Below are 18,948 nucleotides of genomic sequence, written 5' to 3'. Positions count from 1 at the left end.
TGGCTCCAGAGTTTCTCCCACCCTACCCACCCTCAGTTAATGCCTTATTTTGCAGGTTAACTTCACAGGTTTTGCAGGTTAACTATTCTTACAGGTATGCGGGCGCTGCTACGTTAAGGTCGCTGTCAAAGGGCCGGAAAGGAATTTCCCTGCATTGGCAAGTTTCGCCTTTCCCATAGCAAAATGTCACAACTTTGGCAGTATCAGGCCTTGGGCGGAATCCTTTTGTCCATCTTCCTCTTGCAGTGGCGATACCAGGGTTCCCCGTTAAAGGGGTTTCTGAAGGGAGGCTTTGACCGTACGCCGAAAAGTCGTCATTGCTTTCCCCTGCGTTGGTGGCATAACGGGGGCGGCTATCTCTGCTTGAACATATCTTCTCCAGAGCCGGCCCATCCCCCACACAAACACTGGATAACCCTGATTGCTCCCTAGGTCCCCGGCTGGGGACTGGGGAGGGAGAATGCCCAATGCCTAAGCCAAGGTCTACCCACATTTGAAATTTAATAAAGTTGTGGCCAATTTAATCCCATAGCACATTGTCTTGAGTCATTATTCCACATGACGGGGGGGGGCGCTCGGGACCTGGGGACTCCACCTGTCCACACAAACTGGGCCCATGAATCAGAGTGGGCATCTGTATTGCCAGGAAATAAATCAGAATGTGGTGCTCCTGGCTTGCAACGTAGCTGGAGCTTTAATATAAGGAAACTGGCTATTTGAGAAGAAGTGAAAGCAACTTCATGGCTTGGCCAGCTATCAAACACCTGACTGCATGAGGGCTAGATGGAGGAACCAGTTGTCTGCAAACAAAGAAAGTAACCTTACTTTGACCAAACTGCGGATATAAAGAAAGAATGCACATTAAGACTCACGCCCACGTGTGTCGACTTCCAGGTCAGATCAAAGGATGGGAACGGAATTACATCATGAATTATTTCTGTAGCCAGCTTGGCATGAGACCTACTCTATGGTCTATATAAAGGCCAGCAGCTGAAGGAGACAGGGAGATCTTGATACATTGTTCTACGCTCCATTTCAGAATGTGAAGAGAATGACCCTCTGCTAGTCTGAAATGTCCCAGATAATCCTTACAGATCTCCATTGGCTTGGGAGACATGAAGAACTGAACCTATTCTATCTGTATTATGATTACAGTGGTGCCTCGCAAGATGAAATTAATCCGTTCCGTGAGGCTCTTCGTCTTGCGGCTTTTTTCGTCTTGCGAAGCAAGCCCATTGACAGTGGATTAGCGCTACAGGGGTGCCCCGCAAGACCAACGCCTCGCAGGAGGAAATGATGTGCAAGAGACCCACGAAGGGGAGGAGGGAAGTCCAGGAGATTCTTTGGAATCTTGCTTTTAATGCTGTATGTTGGTTGGATATGTGATTGTGAAACTTTAATCTGAAAAACCAAATAAATAAATAAATAAATAAATAAATAAATAAATAAATATTGCCCTTCCCTGAGGAAGCGGCTTCCCTTCGCCCCTCGTCGCCGCCCCTCAGCCGGGCAGGAGGAGGAGGAGACCTCTCTCTCCCCGCCTGGTCCCTCCGAATCGGTGGGAGAGAGGCGTCGCCATCTCCTCCTCCTCTTCGCCAATTTCCCCCCGTTGTTTTTGCGACGTGGTGTCCGGCGCCTTCCCCACCAGCTTCAAGGAGGGAGATGTGGCACCTCGTTTGCGCACAGTGGCCGCCGCTTCTGCTTCTGACGGCGCCGGCGCCGGCGCTGCTGTTGCTGCTGCTGCTTTGCTTGCGCGCTCCGGGCTGCCGGGCGCAATTTGAGCGCTACAGCTTCCGCAGCTTCCCCCGCTTGCTGAGGGACAGCAAGGCCTTCTGCCACGTCAACTGCAGCTCGGCCCGAGCCTGGGACTATGAGGCCGGCGGCGGCGAGCCCGGGCGCTCCGAGGGCTTCGCGGAGCTGCGCTTCTTCGGCAACCTGCTGCGCCGTGCACAGTGCCTCAAGCGCTGCAAGCAGGGCCTGCCGGCCTTCCGCCAGTCGCAGCCCAGCCGGGAGGTGCTGGCCAAATTCCAGCAGCAGGAGCCCTACAAGTTTCTGCAATTCGCCTACTTCAAGGTAGCGCCTCCTTGGAGCGAGGGGCCCGGGCGGTGGGAACCAGGGTGGATTCGATTGAAATTGGTACAGTATTAGCGGTTTAGCGGCTTTTAGCGATCAGCTGTTAAGCGGCTTATCAGCGGATCAGCTGATAAGCCACTTAGCGGCTTAGGAAAAGGGGGGGGAAAGGGGGGAAAACCCGCAGGAACTCGCAAGACATTTTCGTCTTGCGAAGCAAGCCCATAGGGAAATTCGTTTTGCGAAGCGCCTCCAAAACGGAAAACCTTTTCGTCTAGCGGGTTTTCCGTCTTGCGAGGCGTTCGTCTTGCGGGGCACCACTGTATTGTTGCCTAAGATCTTTTGATAATTGGTTATGTTGCTAGCTTTGTAGTTTATTCCAGTTGCTGTTGGCTTTATATTAGACTCTATTCTACGTTGCTGATCAATTTCTTTGCTAATGTTTACCAATTAATAAAAGTTTGTCTCTACATAAGAGTCTCTGTTCAGTGGAATCCAAAGAACCTCTTGCTTGCCTGATGGTTGCTATTGGGCAAACACCCAGTAATACAGTGATACAACTGGTAATACAGCACCTGTACACAGCCCTCAAATGTTCCACCACTCTGTTTCATTGGATGACCCTGAGTTCTTGTATTTAAAAGAGAAAGACCACTTGTAGTTTATAAACGCTCCCTATCATTTTCCCTCTTGGTGACCTTTGGCCCTGGAATGAGACCCTGCAATTATCATAGCTTGTAAGGAAAGTGTTCCACCCCTCAGACCTCTTTCTGTTTGGATACCTTGGTGTTGTCATGGAACAATCTTTTCTCTAATTTCTTCCTAAGAGTTTTTCATCCTTCCACTGGCTAAGAACCACCTCCCTTGTGATGTCAGGCATTCCAGAACTCCTCCCATTTAGGCTATACCATTTCCTGATTGGCTGATGATCATATCCAATCAGCATTCCACATAAAGCATAAACCCAGGAAAATTTTGGTTTCAGATTTGTTATCCTATCTTTTCCTCCAAAAGTTATTAGTTTTGTTTTTTATTTAGGCCTCGTACATATTCCTTCAAAGCATATTCCCCAGAAGAATCCTTACTCCTCATAAACTCTGCTAGTATTATTGGAAAGCTTTCTATCTCAACACTTGCACCAGGAAATATGGCAAAGTTCATCAGTGTAAATCTTCATCTGCAAAGTTAAAGCACAAAGAAAAGGAACAGAAGCAGTTACTGGTAAATTTCAACATGTTTGGTCTACATTTATTTTGTCTCGCAGCATCAGCCTCAGGGATTTCATTAATCACCAGTTAAAAATAATTTCAATATATTTTATTGTTTTCACATTTAACGTCATAAAGTTAAAAAAATCATAGATATGCATAGAGTAGAAATAAAAAGATAAATTTAAGTACGTATTTATGTATGTTTTAAAAATACCCTCCTTTCTACTTGCACTAAAAAATTGAGTTACTGCAGCACTGGTGCTGGTTGGTAAGGAAATTTTACCATCAAGAAAGATGAATTATTGGACGGTATATATAAAAAGGTTGACTACCCATGGGCTAGATGATTCACTGAAAGTTAACACTTTAGGGTCAGTCAACATCTGTTTTTGCTGCTGAGCTAAATGCTGTTTAAAAGTGAGATCCTTGCCTATAAGGCAAGGTGTAAAAATAAAATTTTCAAGTACTAAAACTGCTAAGGACCCTTTAAAATATTTGTATTCACAATTCAGACTGGTTTTTACCGCTTGGACCCCATAGGAAGTTACAGTCAACTCTTTAATAACCCCTTGGATATTGAGGAAATATCAGCCCCTGTGTCCTGTAACCCAACTACTAATATGTTATTAATTTTAAATTCCTCACTGAATTGTACCTGAGCCCATCTAGACTGACACAGGTCAATTCATGCCATTCTCACAGAAGCCCATTCTGATGAATCATTTTCTGTTGAAGCTTGATTCCTCGGAGTGGGAGATACCGTTATATATTGTTCACTTGGCCTTCCTCCTTCCTCCCGTGAAGCTTCCTCAGACTGCACCACACACTTGTGCTGTTCTTGAGATGCGACCTGTCCGCCATTTTCTGTCTTGGAGCAAGCTACAGTCTTTCTTAAAATGTCCTGGCTGTTTACCAAAACAAAATAACAAACAAACCAAAAACCAACAGGCCACTCTGAGACAAAACTCTATAACCTTCCCATTTGGGGGGGGGGGGGTTCCTGTTATCACCCAAGGTGCTGTTTTCCCACTCCTCCTTTACATAATTTGACTTTCCAGAACTTACCATTTTACCAGTGAAGAGGGTGCACAGAATTCTCATCCAGTGGCTCACAAGAAGTCCTCACATGTTTCAACTCCCAAAGCTGACCTGGAGTCTCAGATCTTCAAGAGGTTTACCCATGCCCAAATAATACAAAGAAATGGTTTTGTCTTCACACCACTGCAAGAAACTGACCTTATAGTGTTATATTAATATTCCATGCAAAGCAAAATAATCCACGGTTGGGATGGACTTCCTTTTTTGTTGGAATTCATAGTTGTCAGGGATGATTGGTGAGTGCTAGAAGAGATAAGAGTCCGGGAATTCAGCCATATTTACAAGATTTATTGGTTTCTTCCAGCTATTTACACAGAGCTCTGAGAGTCAGCCTGCATCGGGGGGCCACCAGGTGGCGCGTTGGAAGATGGCCGACAATAACATCTCTCTGACCCACACGAGGTAATTTAGGGGCTGCTATGGGAAGTAAGCAGCCTTCCCTTTCCCCCAGGATGTGGTGGGATCCTGTCTTGCCAGCGGTGTTCACAAGGCAACCCCTGATCCGAGAGATGGGGGTGCCGAACACTTGGCACGAGCCCTTGGTGAAGTCAGCTCTTCCTGATGCTGATTCCAATTAGCGCATGCTGGTTGCTTCAGCTCGGAATTATAATTGGAAACAGATGATTGGAAATGAGGCTGAAGCACATATATCAAGCAAAGCTCGACAATAAGGCTGCTGAGTAATGGATCTCTGCGATCGGGAGTGACGGATGGATAAGTAAATCTTTTGATGTGTCACCACCAAGAGACTGTGTGTTTGGAACGAAGTGGGGGTGGAGGAAAAACCCTTTTTTCTTCTTTATATGATGTGACAAAATAACCCTCCACCCCAGAAAGAAACAAGATCGTCGCTTTTTTTTAAGAATCATAAGCAGGATTTAAAAAAAAAACTGTGTGGAAATGTGGAATACAAAAGGAGAGAAGATTGGTGAATGGTGAGGAATTTTTATGACGCAGCTAAAAAATGGCGTCTCGCCAAGACAGGCTGCTGGAGAAAGAGACGGGGGAGGAGATTCAGGAATGTTGGAAAGAGAAGGAGTGACGGAATTGAAAGTTTGACCTGACAGAGCCCCGTGATCTATTTGATTTATTTGGCTAGCCTGGAAAAATAAAGGACAAACCGAAGATTAATTTTATTTATGGAAGTGTCAAACAGAGGCTGTCCTGGGCTGATATAGCTTCTGAAGAGAACCCACACAGAGATGCCAGCTTTCAGTCTGCTTGTGATAATCATCAGAGATCGTAAAGAAAGGAATGTAAGACTACAACAAGATGGGAAAAAAGTAATAAAGGACTATCCAGATCGAACTGGATAGAACTGATCAATTAATGCAGTAAAATAAGTGATGTCTGGACTTATCTGGAATTTTGGACTTGTGCGGAGCTTGATATATGGGTACCTTCAAAAATTTAAAATTTGGCTGTATAATTTGGAACCAATGTGATTTGAATAATGTGATGTGATCGGCCTGTTAATAAAAATTAATTAAAAAAAAGAGAGAGTCAGCCTGCATCATGGTGAGTCAGTTGCAGCGACTGGAGAAACTTTCGCTTTCTTCCAGCATAGCCACTTCCTGAACCAACCCCCCTTCCTTTCTCTGTTACAAGAGGGGCTGGGCCCCGGAAGCTGCTCCCCCCTCTCTGATTCATTGCTTCCTGACAGCCTTTCGTCACCCTCCTCGTCCGAGGAAGTACAGCTGCTAAGTAACGGAGGCTTATCTCTAGAAGTCCCCATTCTCTCCCCCTTCTCTGCCTCCAATTCCCTGACAATAGTCTACATGCAGTTTGGCAAGTGAGCAATTAGTGTCTCCACAGCAGCCTGGGAAGACAGAGCACAAAAGGAATCTGCCTAGAGATTGTCGGAATTGGGGGACTGAAAAGCCACCTGGCTCAGCCCCAGCTAGAGCATCTCCCCTCTCAGCTTTGCATCCATTGACCTCTGCACCTCCGATGTTCATCAGTGACTCAAGCTTGCAGGCTTGAGCACACATTAAAAAAAAAGCACATTACTCCTGTTCCCGCCCGGTTCCCAGCTTCTGACCTTCCAGCGTTCCTGTTCCCTGCTTTTACGCACAAGCAGCTCATTATCCCATCACAGTTTCAGTTGCCAAAACTAAGCCCCTCTTCTTCCGCCCCCAACAAGTAAACCCCCACTTTTACTTTCTCCCAAGCGCACGCTTTTCTGCTATCTTATTGAATTGATGAGACATCACCTTGCCAACAAAGGTCCATATAGTTAAAGCTATGGTTTTCCCAGTAGTGTTGTATGGAAGTGAGAGCTGGACTATAAAGAAGGCTGATCGCTGAAGAATTGATGCTTTTGAACTATGGTGCTGGAGGAGACTCTTGAGAGTCCCATGGACTGCAAGAAGATCAAACCTCTCCGTTCTGAAGGAAATCAGCCCTGAGTGCTCACTGGAAGGACAGATCCTGAAGCTGAGGCTCCAATACTTTGGCCACCTCATGAGAAGAGAAGACTCCCTGGAAAAGACCCTGATGCCTGGAAAGATGGAGGGCACAAAGAGAAGGGGACGACGGAGGACGAGATGGTTGGACAGTGTTCTCAAAGCTACCAGCATGAGTTTGACCAAACTGCGGGAGGCAGTGGAAGACCGGAGTGCCTGGCTTGCTCTGGTCCATGGGGTCACGAAGAGTCGGACACGACTAAACAACTAAACAACAACAACAATTGAATTGACGAGTACAGGGAGATTCCACTTCTCCTATTCCCTCCTCCCCTTTCATCGTCTTACTATCCAAGCTTGCCAGCTGCATTCCTTCACACTGTGCCTCACTGTGTACAGGTATCAAATTCCTGCTACACACTGCTTCTCCCCCCTCCCTCAGGGATTCTCTCTCCCCCCCCCCTCTCTCAGTATCTATCCTTTCTTCGCTTGTCAGTAAGGGAACCTATATAGCAGTAAAGAGGGAAAGCCTAATTGTTATGAATAAAACCCGAAAGGAAAGAGTAGGGGGATTTGCAATGGGGTGAGCTCCCATTGGTCGGTCCCTGCTCCTGCCAACCTAGCAGTTCGAAAGTACGTCAAAGTGTAAGTAGATAAATAGGTACCACTCCGGTGGGAAGGTAAATGGCGTTTCCGTGTTCTACTCTGGTTTGCCAGAAGCAGCTTAGTCATGCTGGCCACATGACCCGGAAGCTGTGCTGGGATCACTAAGCATGCACTGTTTTGGCTTCTTGAATAAAGAGTTAAATTGAATGAATGCCCACATTGGTGTGGACCCCCGTTTTGCCTCCTGCCAAGTTCTGAAGAAATCAAGAGCAGTTCAATGTGTTTGTTGCCCACTGTTAGCTCTACATGAGAGTAAGGGTGCTGGAATTTCCCAGTGATAAAACCAAAGTTGTATTTGTGATTAGTCTGCTAGAAGGGGACACCAAACACTGGGTGGCCCCCATTCTCATTGCCTGGCATGCAGGGTTGTCCTTAGGTGCCTTGTAAGGTAGCAACCATGGAGATCAGAAGGGGCAATGGGGCATCAAACACACAGAATAAGGGAACAAATATTGCGACAACTGGAAGAATTTGGGAAGGTCTCTGGGTTCAAACTGAATAAAGGAAAATCCAAATTATTAACGAAAAATTTGCGTAAGTTGGAACAAGAGGAACTGGAAAATACAACAGGTCTAAAGGTAGCCAATAAGGTAAATTATTTGGGGGTTTGGATCACCAATAAGAATATAAACCTATATAAGGTCAATTATGAGAAGAGGTGGAAGGAAATAAAAAAAGAATTAGAGACTTGGGGGAAATTGAATTTGTCCCTGTGGGGGAGAATATCCACAGTTAAAATGATGGTATTGCCAAAGATGATTTTTATGTTCCAAACAATACCTATAATTAGAGGCGTAAAGTGTTTTAAGGATTGGCAGAAAGACCTTGCCAAGTTTATTTGGCAAGGGAAAAAAACCACACATAAAATTTAAGCTACTAACAGAGTTGAAGGAAAAAGGAGGCTTTGTGGTCCCTGACCTTAAACTGTACTTTGAGGCAGCGTGCTGGACATGGATTAAGGACTAGATATTAATTAAAAACACGGATCTGGAGGGATGGGATATTGTGTATGGGTGGCATGGCTACATAGGCTATGACAAGGTTAAATCCCACAAAGGATTTTTGAATCATATTGTGAGAAGAGCATTATATGAAGTATGGGAGAGGAGTAAAAAATCAGTAGTAACCAAAACACCATGGTGGCTGTCACCAATGGAATCTATGTCGGTTCACAGGATAAATATGAACAGCGATTGGCTAACATATAAGGATTTAGTAGAGGAAACAAGTAGTGATCCGAAATTAAAGGGCCTAAGCAAATTGAAACAGAAGGGAATAACCTGGCTGCAGTACTATCAACTAAAAGCCGCCCTTGAAAAGGATAAAAGAGCCAAAGGATTTGACAAAAAAATATCCTATCTGGAGAAGGATATTTTATATAATAATCAAAAGATACTTTCTAAAATGTACAAACTACTTTTGAATTGGCAAAGAAAGGAGGAAGATATCAAAGAAATTACAGTAAAATGGGAGAGGGACCTGGGACATACGATCAAACCCAATATTTGGAATGAATTATGGACTAAAGATATAAAATTCACGGCTTGTTTCCTTTTAGGGAAAAATCTTATGAAAATGTACTATAGGTGGTACCTGACCCCTGTAAAATTTGCAAAAATAAATAAATCAAACAATAACAAGTGCTGGCGATGTAAGGAACAGATAGGAACATACTACCATATGTGGTGGTCCTGTCTAGAGATACAAAGATTTTGAAACATGATTTATGAAGAGATAAAGAGATTGATAAAAACTACATTTAGCAAGAAACCGGAAGAATTTTTACTAGGAATGGTTTCAGATAATATTCCCAAAAACAAAACTAGGCTATTTATGTATGCAACGTCAGCAGCAAGGGTTATAGTGGCAAAACACTGGAAAGATAAAAATACACCCACTAAAGAGGAATGGGTAGTCAAATTGTGCGAGTACTTGGAGCTCGCAAAGCTGACAGATGCAATAAGAGATAAACCTAAAAAAATGGTGAAAGAAGAATGGGAATGTTTAAATAATTATTTAGGGGACAAGGGCTCAGCAAGAAAGATCTGGCTATGTTTAGAATGATGCCGCATAGAGAAATGTTCCCTGATACCAAGATGAGGGATTCCTTTGGAATGCAGATAGAGATAATTGATAAGAATAATGATCTCTTGTGAGCTTGACGGAAGTGTACAATAGATGAGCCTTCCTGCTTTGGCTCATCTTCCTTTTTCTTTTTCTTTTTTTTTTCTTTTTTTCTTTTTTCTTTTCTTATCTTTTCCATAGTTACTTATGTTCTGTGTCATGTACTTTGATATATTTTTTGTAGTTTTAAAAGTTTTTTTTCATTACTATTAAGGAATTTTCCTTTGTAATTTTGGTTGTCTATATTTATATGTACCTGTTTAAAGCAAAATAAAAGTTTTTTAAAAAGAAAGAAAAAAGGAAACAAATATTGCTATGCATTGCAAATAAATACATTAAACAGAAAACAGGATATGATTGGACCCTTCCATTCTCTATTTTTGTAGCCATCTACGTTTGAGCTTGCAGAATAAGTTCTATTCAAGGTGATCGTGAGGGGTGATGCCAGAGAGTCCCATAACCTAGATGGCAGATTGTGGATTGTGCATTAAAACTGTGGGATGCGGTGATCTCTTGGTTGTGCTTTTGTGTAGAAATCATGGGATACAGCTTCATTCATCTTAAAGTGTCTTCTTAGAGCCAAGTATCATCAGGCACCTTCTTACAAATATACTGTATGCGTCGCTCACATTGTAATGCCATCCAGCATCTGTCATAGTAGCAATCAAAGGACATAGCACCACAGTCATGGCCTGGTTGTCTATTTGGCTCATAGTAATTCCAGAACCTGAAAAGAAAAGAAAGACCAGCACTGATCAATCAAGATTGGATGTCTGCTTCCTCACGAACTCCCTGTGCAGATTTGTGCAGATAACTGTACAGTCATACCTTGGGTTGAAGCAGCTTCGGGTTAAGCATTTCCAGGTTGCGGTGCGTTACTTCCGGGTTTCACCGCTCGCGCATGTGCAGATGCTCAAAATGACATCACGCGCATTCGCGGAAGTGCCAAATCGTGGCCCGCACGCACAGATGTGGGTTGAGTTCACTTCAGGATGCGAATGGGGATCCGGAACAGATTCCATTCGCATCCAGAGGTACCACTGTATAAATATTTTCCTAAAGACAGTGTTGCTCAGCTTTAGGTTCCTGCAAATCCTTTTGAAGCTGAGCTAATCAGAACAAACCATTCACTAGGTTGGAGAAGCGCGAAGAATAGCCTTCCTGCCTCTCCAACCTAATGAGAAGCAGCAACAAGTCAGGTAAAAGGCTGGCATAGCAAATCAAAAAAAGAAAAGAACAGAATTCAATCAACAAAATCATCATGGAGGGTGAAGAAATAGACACTCCGAAAGGTATTAAAAAAAGATTCTTGGTTTTTTATAGACATTTATATAAGAGAACAGAGAAGAATAATATGAAGAAGATAGAAAGATATTTAAAGGGGGGAAAGGTGCAGAAGATCCCGACAGAAAAAAAAGATAGGCTGAATGCGCCAATAGAAATTGATGAAACAAAAGAGACTATAAAAGAACTTAGAAAAGGGAAAGCTCCGGGACCAGATGGAGTTACACCAAGCTACTATAAAGAAATGAAACACATCCTGTCAATACCCTTGAAAGTAGTTATGGATAATATTCTCAAGGAAAGGGGAATTCCAGAAACATGGAAAGAAGCATTTATTAGTGTAATGGTTCTAGGGGTTGCTCGTGCGTAAACCGGCGCCACACCTGGCTGGGTTGCCTGAGTGAACCTTTTCTGTCCGGACAGCCACTCGCCCGTGGCTGCCTCAATCGCTGGCAGAATCCGTCAGTGGGCGTTTCTTGAACTTCTTCCAGCAAAGAAGCTCTTTGACGCTGAGACTCCGCCTACTCTCCCTGCGCGGAAGCCTTCTGCGCAAGGAGGGCGTAGGCAGCGGAGGACCCTTACTCTCCCTGCTGGTCCCTGGCGAGGAGTCATGGGACCGCCTCACTGATTCCCCCATCTGCCCCCCTTCTCCACTGGTGCTACGCTGATTCCCTTCCCCAGAAGATGGGCTGCCTCTCCCCATCCCGGGACGCTCTCTGGAATCCCTCTGGAGCCTGCTCTCTCCCTCTGGCCCTGATGGCAGTTCCCTGACAATTACATTTATACCAAAACAAGATTCGGATTTAACACAAGTTAAAAATTGCACGCCTATTTCATTACTCAATACAGATTACAAAATTTTTGCAAGTATTTTAGCAAAAAGGATTAAAAAAAATATTACAAGAAATTATTCATAAGGATCAAGCGGGTTTCCTACCTGGCAGACAGATGAAAGATAATGTAAGGAATATAATTAATATTTTGGAATATCTGATGGCCAGAAATGAGAAACAAGCTATGTTAATATTTGTGGGTGCAGAAAAGGCCTTTGATAATATATCTTGGGATTTTATGTGAAAAAAAATAGAATATATGGAGGTGGGGAAGGAATTTCTCAATGGAATAAAGGCAATATATACCGAACAGAAAGCTAAATTAATTGCAAACAATATGATTATGGATGAAATAGGGATAACTAAGGGTACACGACAGGGGTGCCCACTTTCGCCACTGTTATTCATCATGGTGCTGGAAGTCTTTCTAAAATCCATAAGGGAAAATGAGGCAATAAAAGGGGTTGCAGTAGGCCGGAATGAATATAAGGTTAAAGCCTTTGCCGATGACCTGGTCATAACGGTGGAAGAGCCTTCGGAAAGTATTAAAAATATACTTGTTGAGGTGGAGAGATTTGGCCAAGTGGCAGGATTTATATTGAATAAGAAAAAGACCAAAATAGTTGCTAAAAATATGGATCCAGGCAAGACAGAAATAATACAACAACAAGTAGGTATAGAGGTGGTGAAAAAAGTGAAATATTTGGGTATTTGGATAACCCCCAAGAATATAGATTTATATCAGAATAATTATATAACAGTGTGGAATGGGATAAAGATCTGGAAGTGTGGCGATGAATCAAATTGTTGTTTTGGGGGAGGATTTCAACGATAAAGATGAGCGTGCTGCCAAATTTATTATTTCTATTTCAAACGATTCCAATAATCAAGGGGACTGGGACTTTTAAAGAATGGCAAAGAGTGATTTCAAGGTATATCTGGCAGGGTAAGAAGCCAAGAATTCAGTTTAAGTTAATAACTGACGCTAAAGAAAGAGGAGGCTTCGCCTTGCCAGACTTGAAACTGTACTATGAAGCCTCATGTCTCTGTTGGTTAAAGGAATGGATAAAATTAGAAAACACAGAGTTGCTAGACATAGAAGGATTTGATAACAGATTTGGATGGCACGCGTATCTATGGGCTGAAAAGAAAAAAAATCCATAAAGGTTTTGAGAACCACATTTTCCGAAGATCGTTGATAGAAATATGGGATAGGTATAAAAACCTACTTGAACCAAAAACTCCACACTGGTTGTCTCCATTAGAGGTTATGAGTGTTAAAAAAAATAATATGAGAAAGAATTGGATTACATATGGAAATTTGATAGTTAAAGTAGGGGGGAAATGGAAAATGAAACCCTATGAAGAAATAAAAGAGTTGGTATATGACTGGTTGCATTATTTTCAAATAAATGAAATGTTTAAAAAAGATCTTAAAGAACATGGATATGCAGAGAAAGATTCTAAATTTCAATTAGAAATAATAAATAATGAATATAAAATTCTATCCAAAATGTATAAGATATTGTTGGAATGGCATACAAAGGATGAAGAAGTCAAATCAGTTATGATACAATGGGCCAGAGACATTGGTCATAATATACAATTTAATGATTGGATAATTGGATAAAACTATGGAATGAAAGTATTAAATTTACTGCATGTACTGCATTAAAGGAAAATATTATGAAAATGATATATAGATGGTATAAAACTAGCAAAAATGTAGAAAACGTGTAAGAAGTGTTGGAAATGTAAAGTTACAGATAGGTAGCCGTGTTGGTCTGCCATAGTCAAAACAAAATAAAAAAATTCCTTCCAGTAGCACCTTAAAGACCAACTAAGTTAGTTCTAGGTATGAGCTTTCGTGTGCATGCACATGAAGAAGTGAAGAAGTGTGCAGAAAGAAAAGGATGGTACATTTTACCATATGTGGTGGGAATGTAAGAAAGTGAAAAGCTTCTGGGAGTTGATATATAATGAACTGAAAAAAATGTTGAAATATACATTTGTTAAGAAACCAGAGGCCTTTCTCTTAGGAATTGTCAGAAATGAGATAAATAGAAAGGATCATAAACTTTTCCAATATGCAGTAACTGCGGCAAGAATATTACTGGCCCAGAAATGGAAACAAGAACAAATACCAACGCTGGAGGAGTGGAGAATGAAGCTGATGGACTATGCAGAACTTGATAAACTGACTGGGAAGATCAGATATCTACGAGATCAAAAGTTCATCGAGGACTGGGGAAAGTTAGTTGAGTATTGGGAGTGTATAAGTGATAATGGAATAACGTTAGTGGCATTTAAAGAAGCTTTGTAATAACATAAGAAATATTGTAAAAAGGGAGAATAGAAGTGGGGGTAGGCATAAAGGCAATAGCAAAATTTGGAAATGTGTAACTAAAGAAGATATAATTTGGATGATTGGCAGAGAGGCTGAAGGAAGTCAAAAATGGAAAAATTTATAGAAGTTGTAATGTGGTGTGATTTGTATTTTCTTTTGATGGAAAATTAATAAAATATAATTATAAAAAAAGAGAAGCAGCAGCCGCTCATCTGGGCAATGATGTGGAGTACATATGTAGATCTTTGGTAGTAGAGAAAATTGCATGGCAAAATATATTTGGAGAGGGAAATAATTAATTATGTAAACATAATCTGCAACTTTTTGGAGCACATGCCATTAAGAAATCTTGCTGCAAAAACTTACGTGGTTGCAGGCTTTGAACCTGACAGCCATGTCCATGTCCTTTCCGTGTTTTGAAATAATCCAATCCAAAAAACCATTTTACGGAGTTTTACTTCCTGGTTTATAAAATACTAGGGTGGGGGTGGGGAGAAAGAGAAACAGAAAATCATCAGTAGGAATGAGGAGAAAAACACTTCTCACAAAGACTTTCTAGACAATGTCCCTTTCTCTGGGAGACTGCCTTTACTGACATTCAACAGGCATAAAGGAGCAGGTGCCACCATTGAAGGTCCAAGACACATTTTTGTGGGAAGCAGTGATCAAAACTATACAGTGGTACTTTCATTCTCGAACGCCTTGGTACTCAAACACCTTGGATCCCATACGCCGAATACTGAGGATGTGTTACTGTGCCCCTGATCCAAATTATGATGATGCTGATGATGGATGATACTGATGATGGAATCAAGTAAGCATCCCAATTAGGAAATATTGTAGTGAAGGGTAACTTCACCTACCCTCACCGAGACTGGCTACATATGAGTCCCAGTTCTGACACAAAGTTAAAATTTCCAGATACTGTAAATGACTGTGCCACAGAACAGTTCATCTTGGAACTACCTAGAAGGACAGTGACCTGTGTGTCAAATACTCCAATTTCTGCATCCAGGGTTGATGGTTGGTTCCAGAGCTACTGGAATCAGTCTGGTTGTGGTATGCTTGATGGCATGATGATGGGATCTCACCCATGCCTGTGCCCTGCAGCACCCCAGTAACCCCTCTGCTAGGGTTAAGGGGCTGGGAGAGGGATATACCTTGCAAGCTCCTCTAGAGTCATCTCCATGATACTCTTCCGCCAGAGGGTTAGGGTGGTGAGGGAAACCTTTTTTCTAAGCACTCAGTACAGAGTAGAGGAAGAATCTACAGGAAAATCAAGGGATAGATTCCCCTCGAGTATCTACTCCTCTTCCTTCAAGACCTCCTTCCTGACTGCCAGCTTCAGGCTATTAGAGTTCAGCAGCTCTAAGAAACCTCATTGAGTCCTAGATGGTAGCAGCTGTTCCCTGCCCCACCCACCGCTTGGCTTGACTGATGGAGTTGCTGTCTTGGCTGCATAGAGGTGGGTAGGACCTTCTTAAATGGATAGTACTGATAAGAACCCTTTGACTCAAAGAGATCCCCTGTCTTTTCTATACGCGGCTTTGATGCTCACCTGTTCCTCCTTTGTTTGCATAGAAATGAGCTTGGCGCCTTCCCTCTCGCACTTTCTTTGGGAATCCACCCATGTGCGTAGCTCAAGAGAAAACAGATAGAATGCATTTGAAAATAAAACCCAACCATCATTCAAGTTTCTAGTAAGGATGTCTTTGAGTCAAGCAGATATGGAGGAAGAAGAGAAAAAGAAAACAAGACAGGGAATTTAAGGGGTACAATCTTGTATTTCTGTGTTGATTTCAATTATTTTTGTTAAGTTCATTTTTGTGGCCACATGATAACATATATTCATCTGGGAAGCTCAGAAAGATTAAAATAAGAACAACATTAACTCTTCAACCCATCCTTATGATGCAGGAAATACCTGGGTGGGCATAGTTGGGAGCGGAGTCAAGAACCTTTTATTTGAGGGAATAGATAAAAGATGTATGTCCCCTCACAGGCCTTATCTGAACCCCAGGGACCTCACCTACCTGGATACCTAGGGCAACATCAGGGCAGAATTAAAGGTTGGGGAAGGGGGGCAGCTGTGGTTTATCAAAATTCTCTTTCTCTCTATAAGCTAAGTGTCCAGTGTTGCGGGGGGGGGGGGGGAGGAATCTAGAGTGTGTATTCCTGACATTGGGCAACTGGGACAGATGAGGGATTCTGCTGGTTTTCCAGGCTTTGCTGCCTAGCTGTCTCCCTGTCCGAGATGGCAGGATGGTTCCAATGGGCTTCCAATGGCTCTGGGGGATATTCCAGCTGATCTAACTGCTGCTCCTGCCAAGCTTTCACCGAGCTCAGGAACAACCAAACAACAACAACAACAACAACAACAACAACAACAACAACAACGGCACTTTATTTATATGCTGCCCTTCTGAATGGGTTTTCCCCAGCGACTTCCAACAAATTAAAACACAATTGTACACAATTGTACACAAATCATAAAAGAATTCCTTGAACAAAGTTACATTCAGATGTTTTCTGAAAGTCAGATAGTTGTTTATTTCCTTAACATCGGGTGGGAGGGAGTGCCACACGATTGGCCCTGAGCGCCCTCTCCCACTTCATGCAGCCTGTTTGGCCCCCTGGTATACTGCAGAGGTTAGGGCGAAGAAAAAAGCTGGGAGATGGCTTGAACTCAATTAGAGAAAAAATCCAGTTGAATGCATTAGATTGCTTGTGAGGGATTATCACTGAGCCTGCCAAGTGGCAGTGAAGGCTACAAAGAAGGCTTGCTTTGTTTCCTCCATCCAGCAGAACTCAGGATGAAAAGGAGAAAATATTTGTAACGAATAATTGTGTTATAAATATCTTTATGAGTTTGAGTTTGTAATCTCTGTTGGAGTTTGTAATTTCTATTTGAGTTTGTAATTCTTGTCAGAATACATACTTTTGAATGGATTAGTTTTTGTTACTATTGACTATTGATTTGTGAGTAGGGACCACTCCCACTATTGAAACTTACATTGGTCTGAGATCTTGGTGTGCTCTTTCCTCTTGGTGTATTTAATAAAGGAGAGCCCACCTTAGAAACCTGTGCAGATTAATGGAGGACCCTATCATGACCTAGCTTTTGTGGTCTGTGTACTTGCTGTGGCACCAGAAGAGGCCTGTGGGTAGAATGAGGGTTGCAATGGTCCACAGGTATTTTATCCCACATGCTAATGGGCCAAATCGTTATGTGAGTGGCCTTCATGGCTTCTTTCTGATGAAGGGCTTGTGAAACAGGAAAGAGATTTTGCTGTTGCACCAATCACCCCACTGCCCAGCAATCTCTCTGACCAAGTTGGCAGAAGTTGCCTCGGAAGTGCTATTCAAGAATCACTCTCTCATGGGGGAATATAATAAAGGACAGGTCTTTTAGCTGACCTGTTTTGATTGTCTACTATTATAGCAACGAATGGCAAAATCTTTTCTTTCCTCCCTATAGAACTAGGTCAGGAGAGTTGAATTGAATATCTCTGATGTTTCCCTAGGGTGGCCCCATGCAAAGGAGGGCAGCACTCTGCTCTGGCTCTAAGAGTTTTCAGCTAGAGGAGGGGCTTTCAGCTGGTGCGGAATCAGGGCAGGTTCCCACTGTACTACAATTCTTCAGCATTGTAGGGTATCTTACCAATTTCCTTTTGCAGTCGATCATTTATGTTGGCATAATACACCATTTCCTCTGATATGTTTTGAGCTGCAGCGAGTATTTGGAAGTCTAAAAGGTTTGAAACAGTTTAAGGCAGGAGTATCTGAAATAACAATCTGCAAATATTAAGAAACCATTTCCAAACATTTTAAAACACTTTAGCCTGGAACAAGAAGCAGAGCTCAAGGATCGGGTTCTTATGAATATGAGGACAGACTTGATTCTCTGTGGCTGAGATCACCAATGAAAGGCCTCAGAAGACCCCTGCAGCTGGATCAGACCAAAGACCCATGCAATCCACTATCCTATTCTCATATTAAAACTGCCTCATGAAGTATCTCTAATCTTCCTCTCCTATGTCCTCCTTTTCTGCTGGGAATCACTGGGTCACAAAACAATTCCCACCTCAAGTCCCACAGTAAAGCCAAATATGCAAAGATTACTTTAGTTTTCTATTATGCTTTCTGAAGTCTAAGAAAATACAGGCACCCAAACTCTTTTCCTAATGAATATTGGGTTGCATTCCACATAGTTCTAAAGAGGGCGTTCTGTAAGCTCAGGAATTTCTCCTTGTGCAATGCAATCTCCAGCCCCTTTCCCTCCATTCTGTTCTGAAGTTTCTCCCCACCCTGGGGAGCAGCTTTGGTGATGGCATGCAGGGAGAAGTGGGGGCAAAGTTCCCTTGTGCCAGTGCTAAAATCTTGCAGTAGCACAAACATTATGAATTAACAGTGTGATGGGGGAGGACAGCATTTCTAGTGGGGAGATGTGAGAATCACAACCAGCTGCTTTTCTTCATGCTGAGCAATGAAAAAGTGATAAACTCTATTGGGTGATGAGTTTCATTGAATATGCGTATTGCTTACACAATATGAATCCCAAATTGAACTACAGGAATTTAAATTAAGCATGTTCTAGCAAAAGTGAGGATTTGTATATAAAATGCTTACCATCCTTGTCCTTATAGTTTGAATCAATCCCAACAACAAAGTTTCGAATCATGGTCATTGCCATTTGAAACTCCTCTCTGTTTTTCACTTCCTTCTGATCTAAGGAGGAGGTAGGTAGAAAAGAAATGAAGAAATTGTTTTCTAGCACCCTGGTCTGATGACCTGTGGAGGGGATACTTGGTTTCAAACTGCTTTTAATACTGAATTTAAATTGCTGACTTTTTCCATTTAGCCTGTTGCCTCTGTTATCAGATGGTTTGGCCTTCCTTTAAGAGCTTTAG

At 42.5% G+C, this 18,948-nt stretch overlaps 1 protein-coding gene across 1 annotated transcript in view; it reads right to left on the bottom strand.

Moving 5' to 3' along the window:
* LOC309350265 (uncharacterized protein) overlaps positions 1 to 18,948 on the bottom strand; it is a gene marked incomplete at its 5' end in the record, with an annotated part of 83,533 nt that overhangs the window by 12,200 nt on the left and 52,385 nt on the right. The window contains 2 exons of the mRNA XM_081877124.1: positions 17,700 to 17,786; positions 18,668 to 18,766. Of these exons, the coding sequence (XP_081733250.1) occupies positions 17,700 to 17,786; positions 18,668 to 18,766 (186 nt within the window). The remainder of the gene's footprint in view (positions 1 to 17,699; positions 17,787 to 18,667; positions 18,767 to 18,948) is intronic.

The sequence above is a fragment of the Podarcis erhardii genome (assembly GCF_964252035.2).
Source record: "Podarcis erhardii genome assembly, chromosome: 9".
NCBI lineage: Eukaryota > Metazoa > Chordata > Lepidosauria > Squamata > Lacertidae > Podarcis > Podarcis erhardii.
This window is presented reverse-complemented; position numbering and strand designations above follow the sequence as displayed.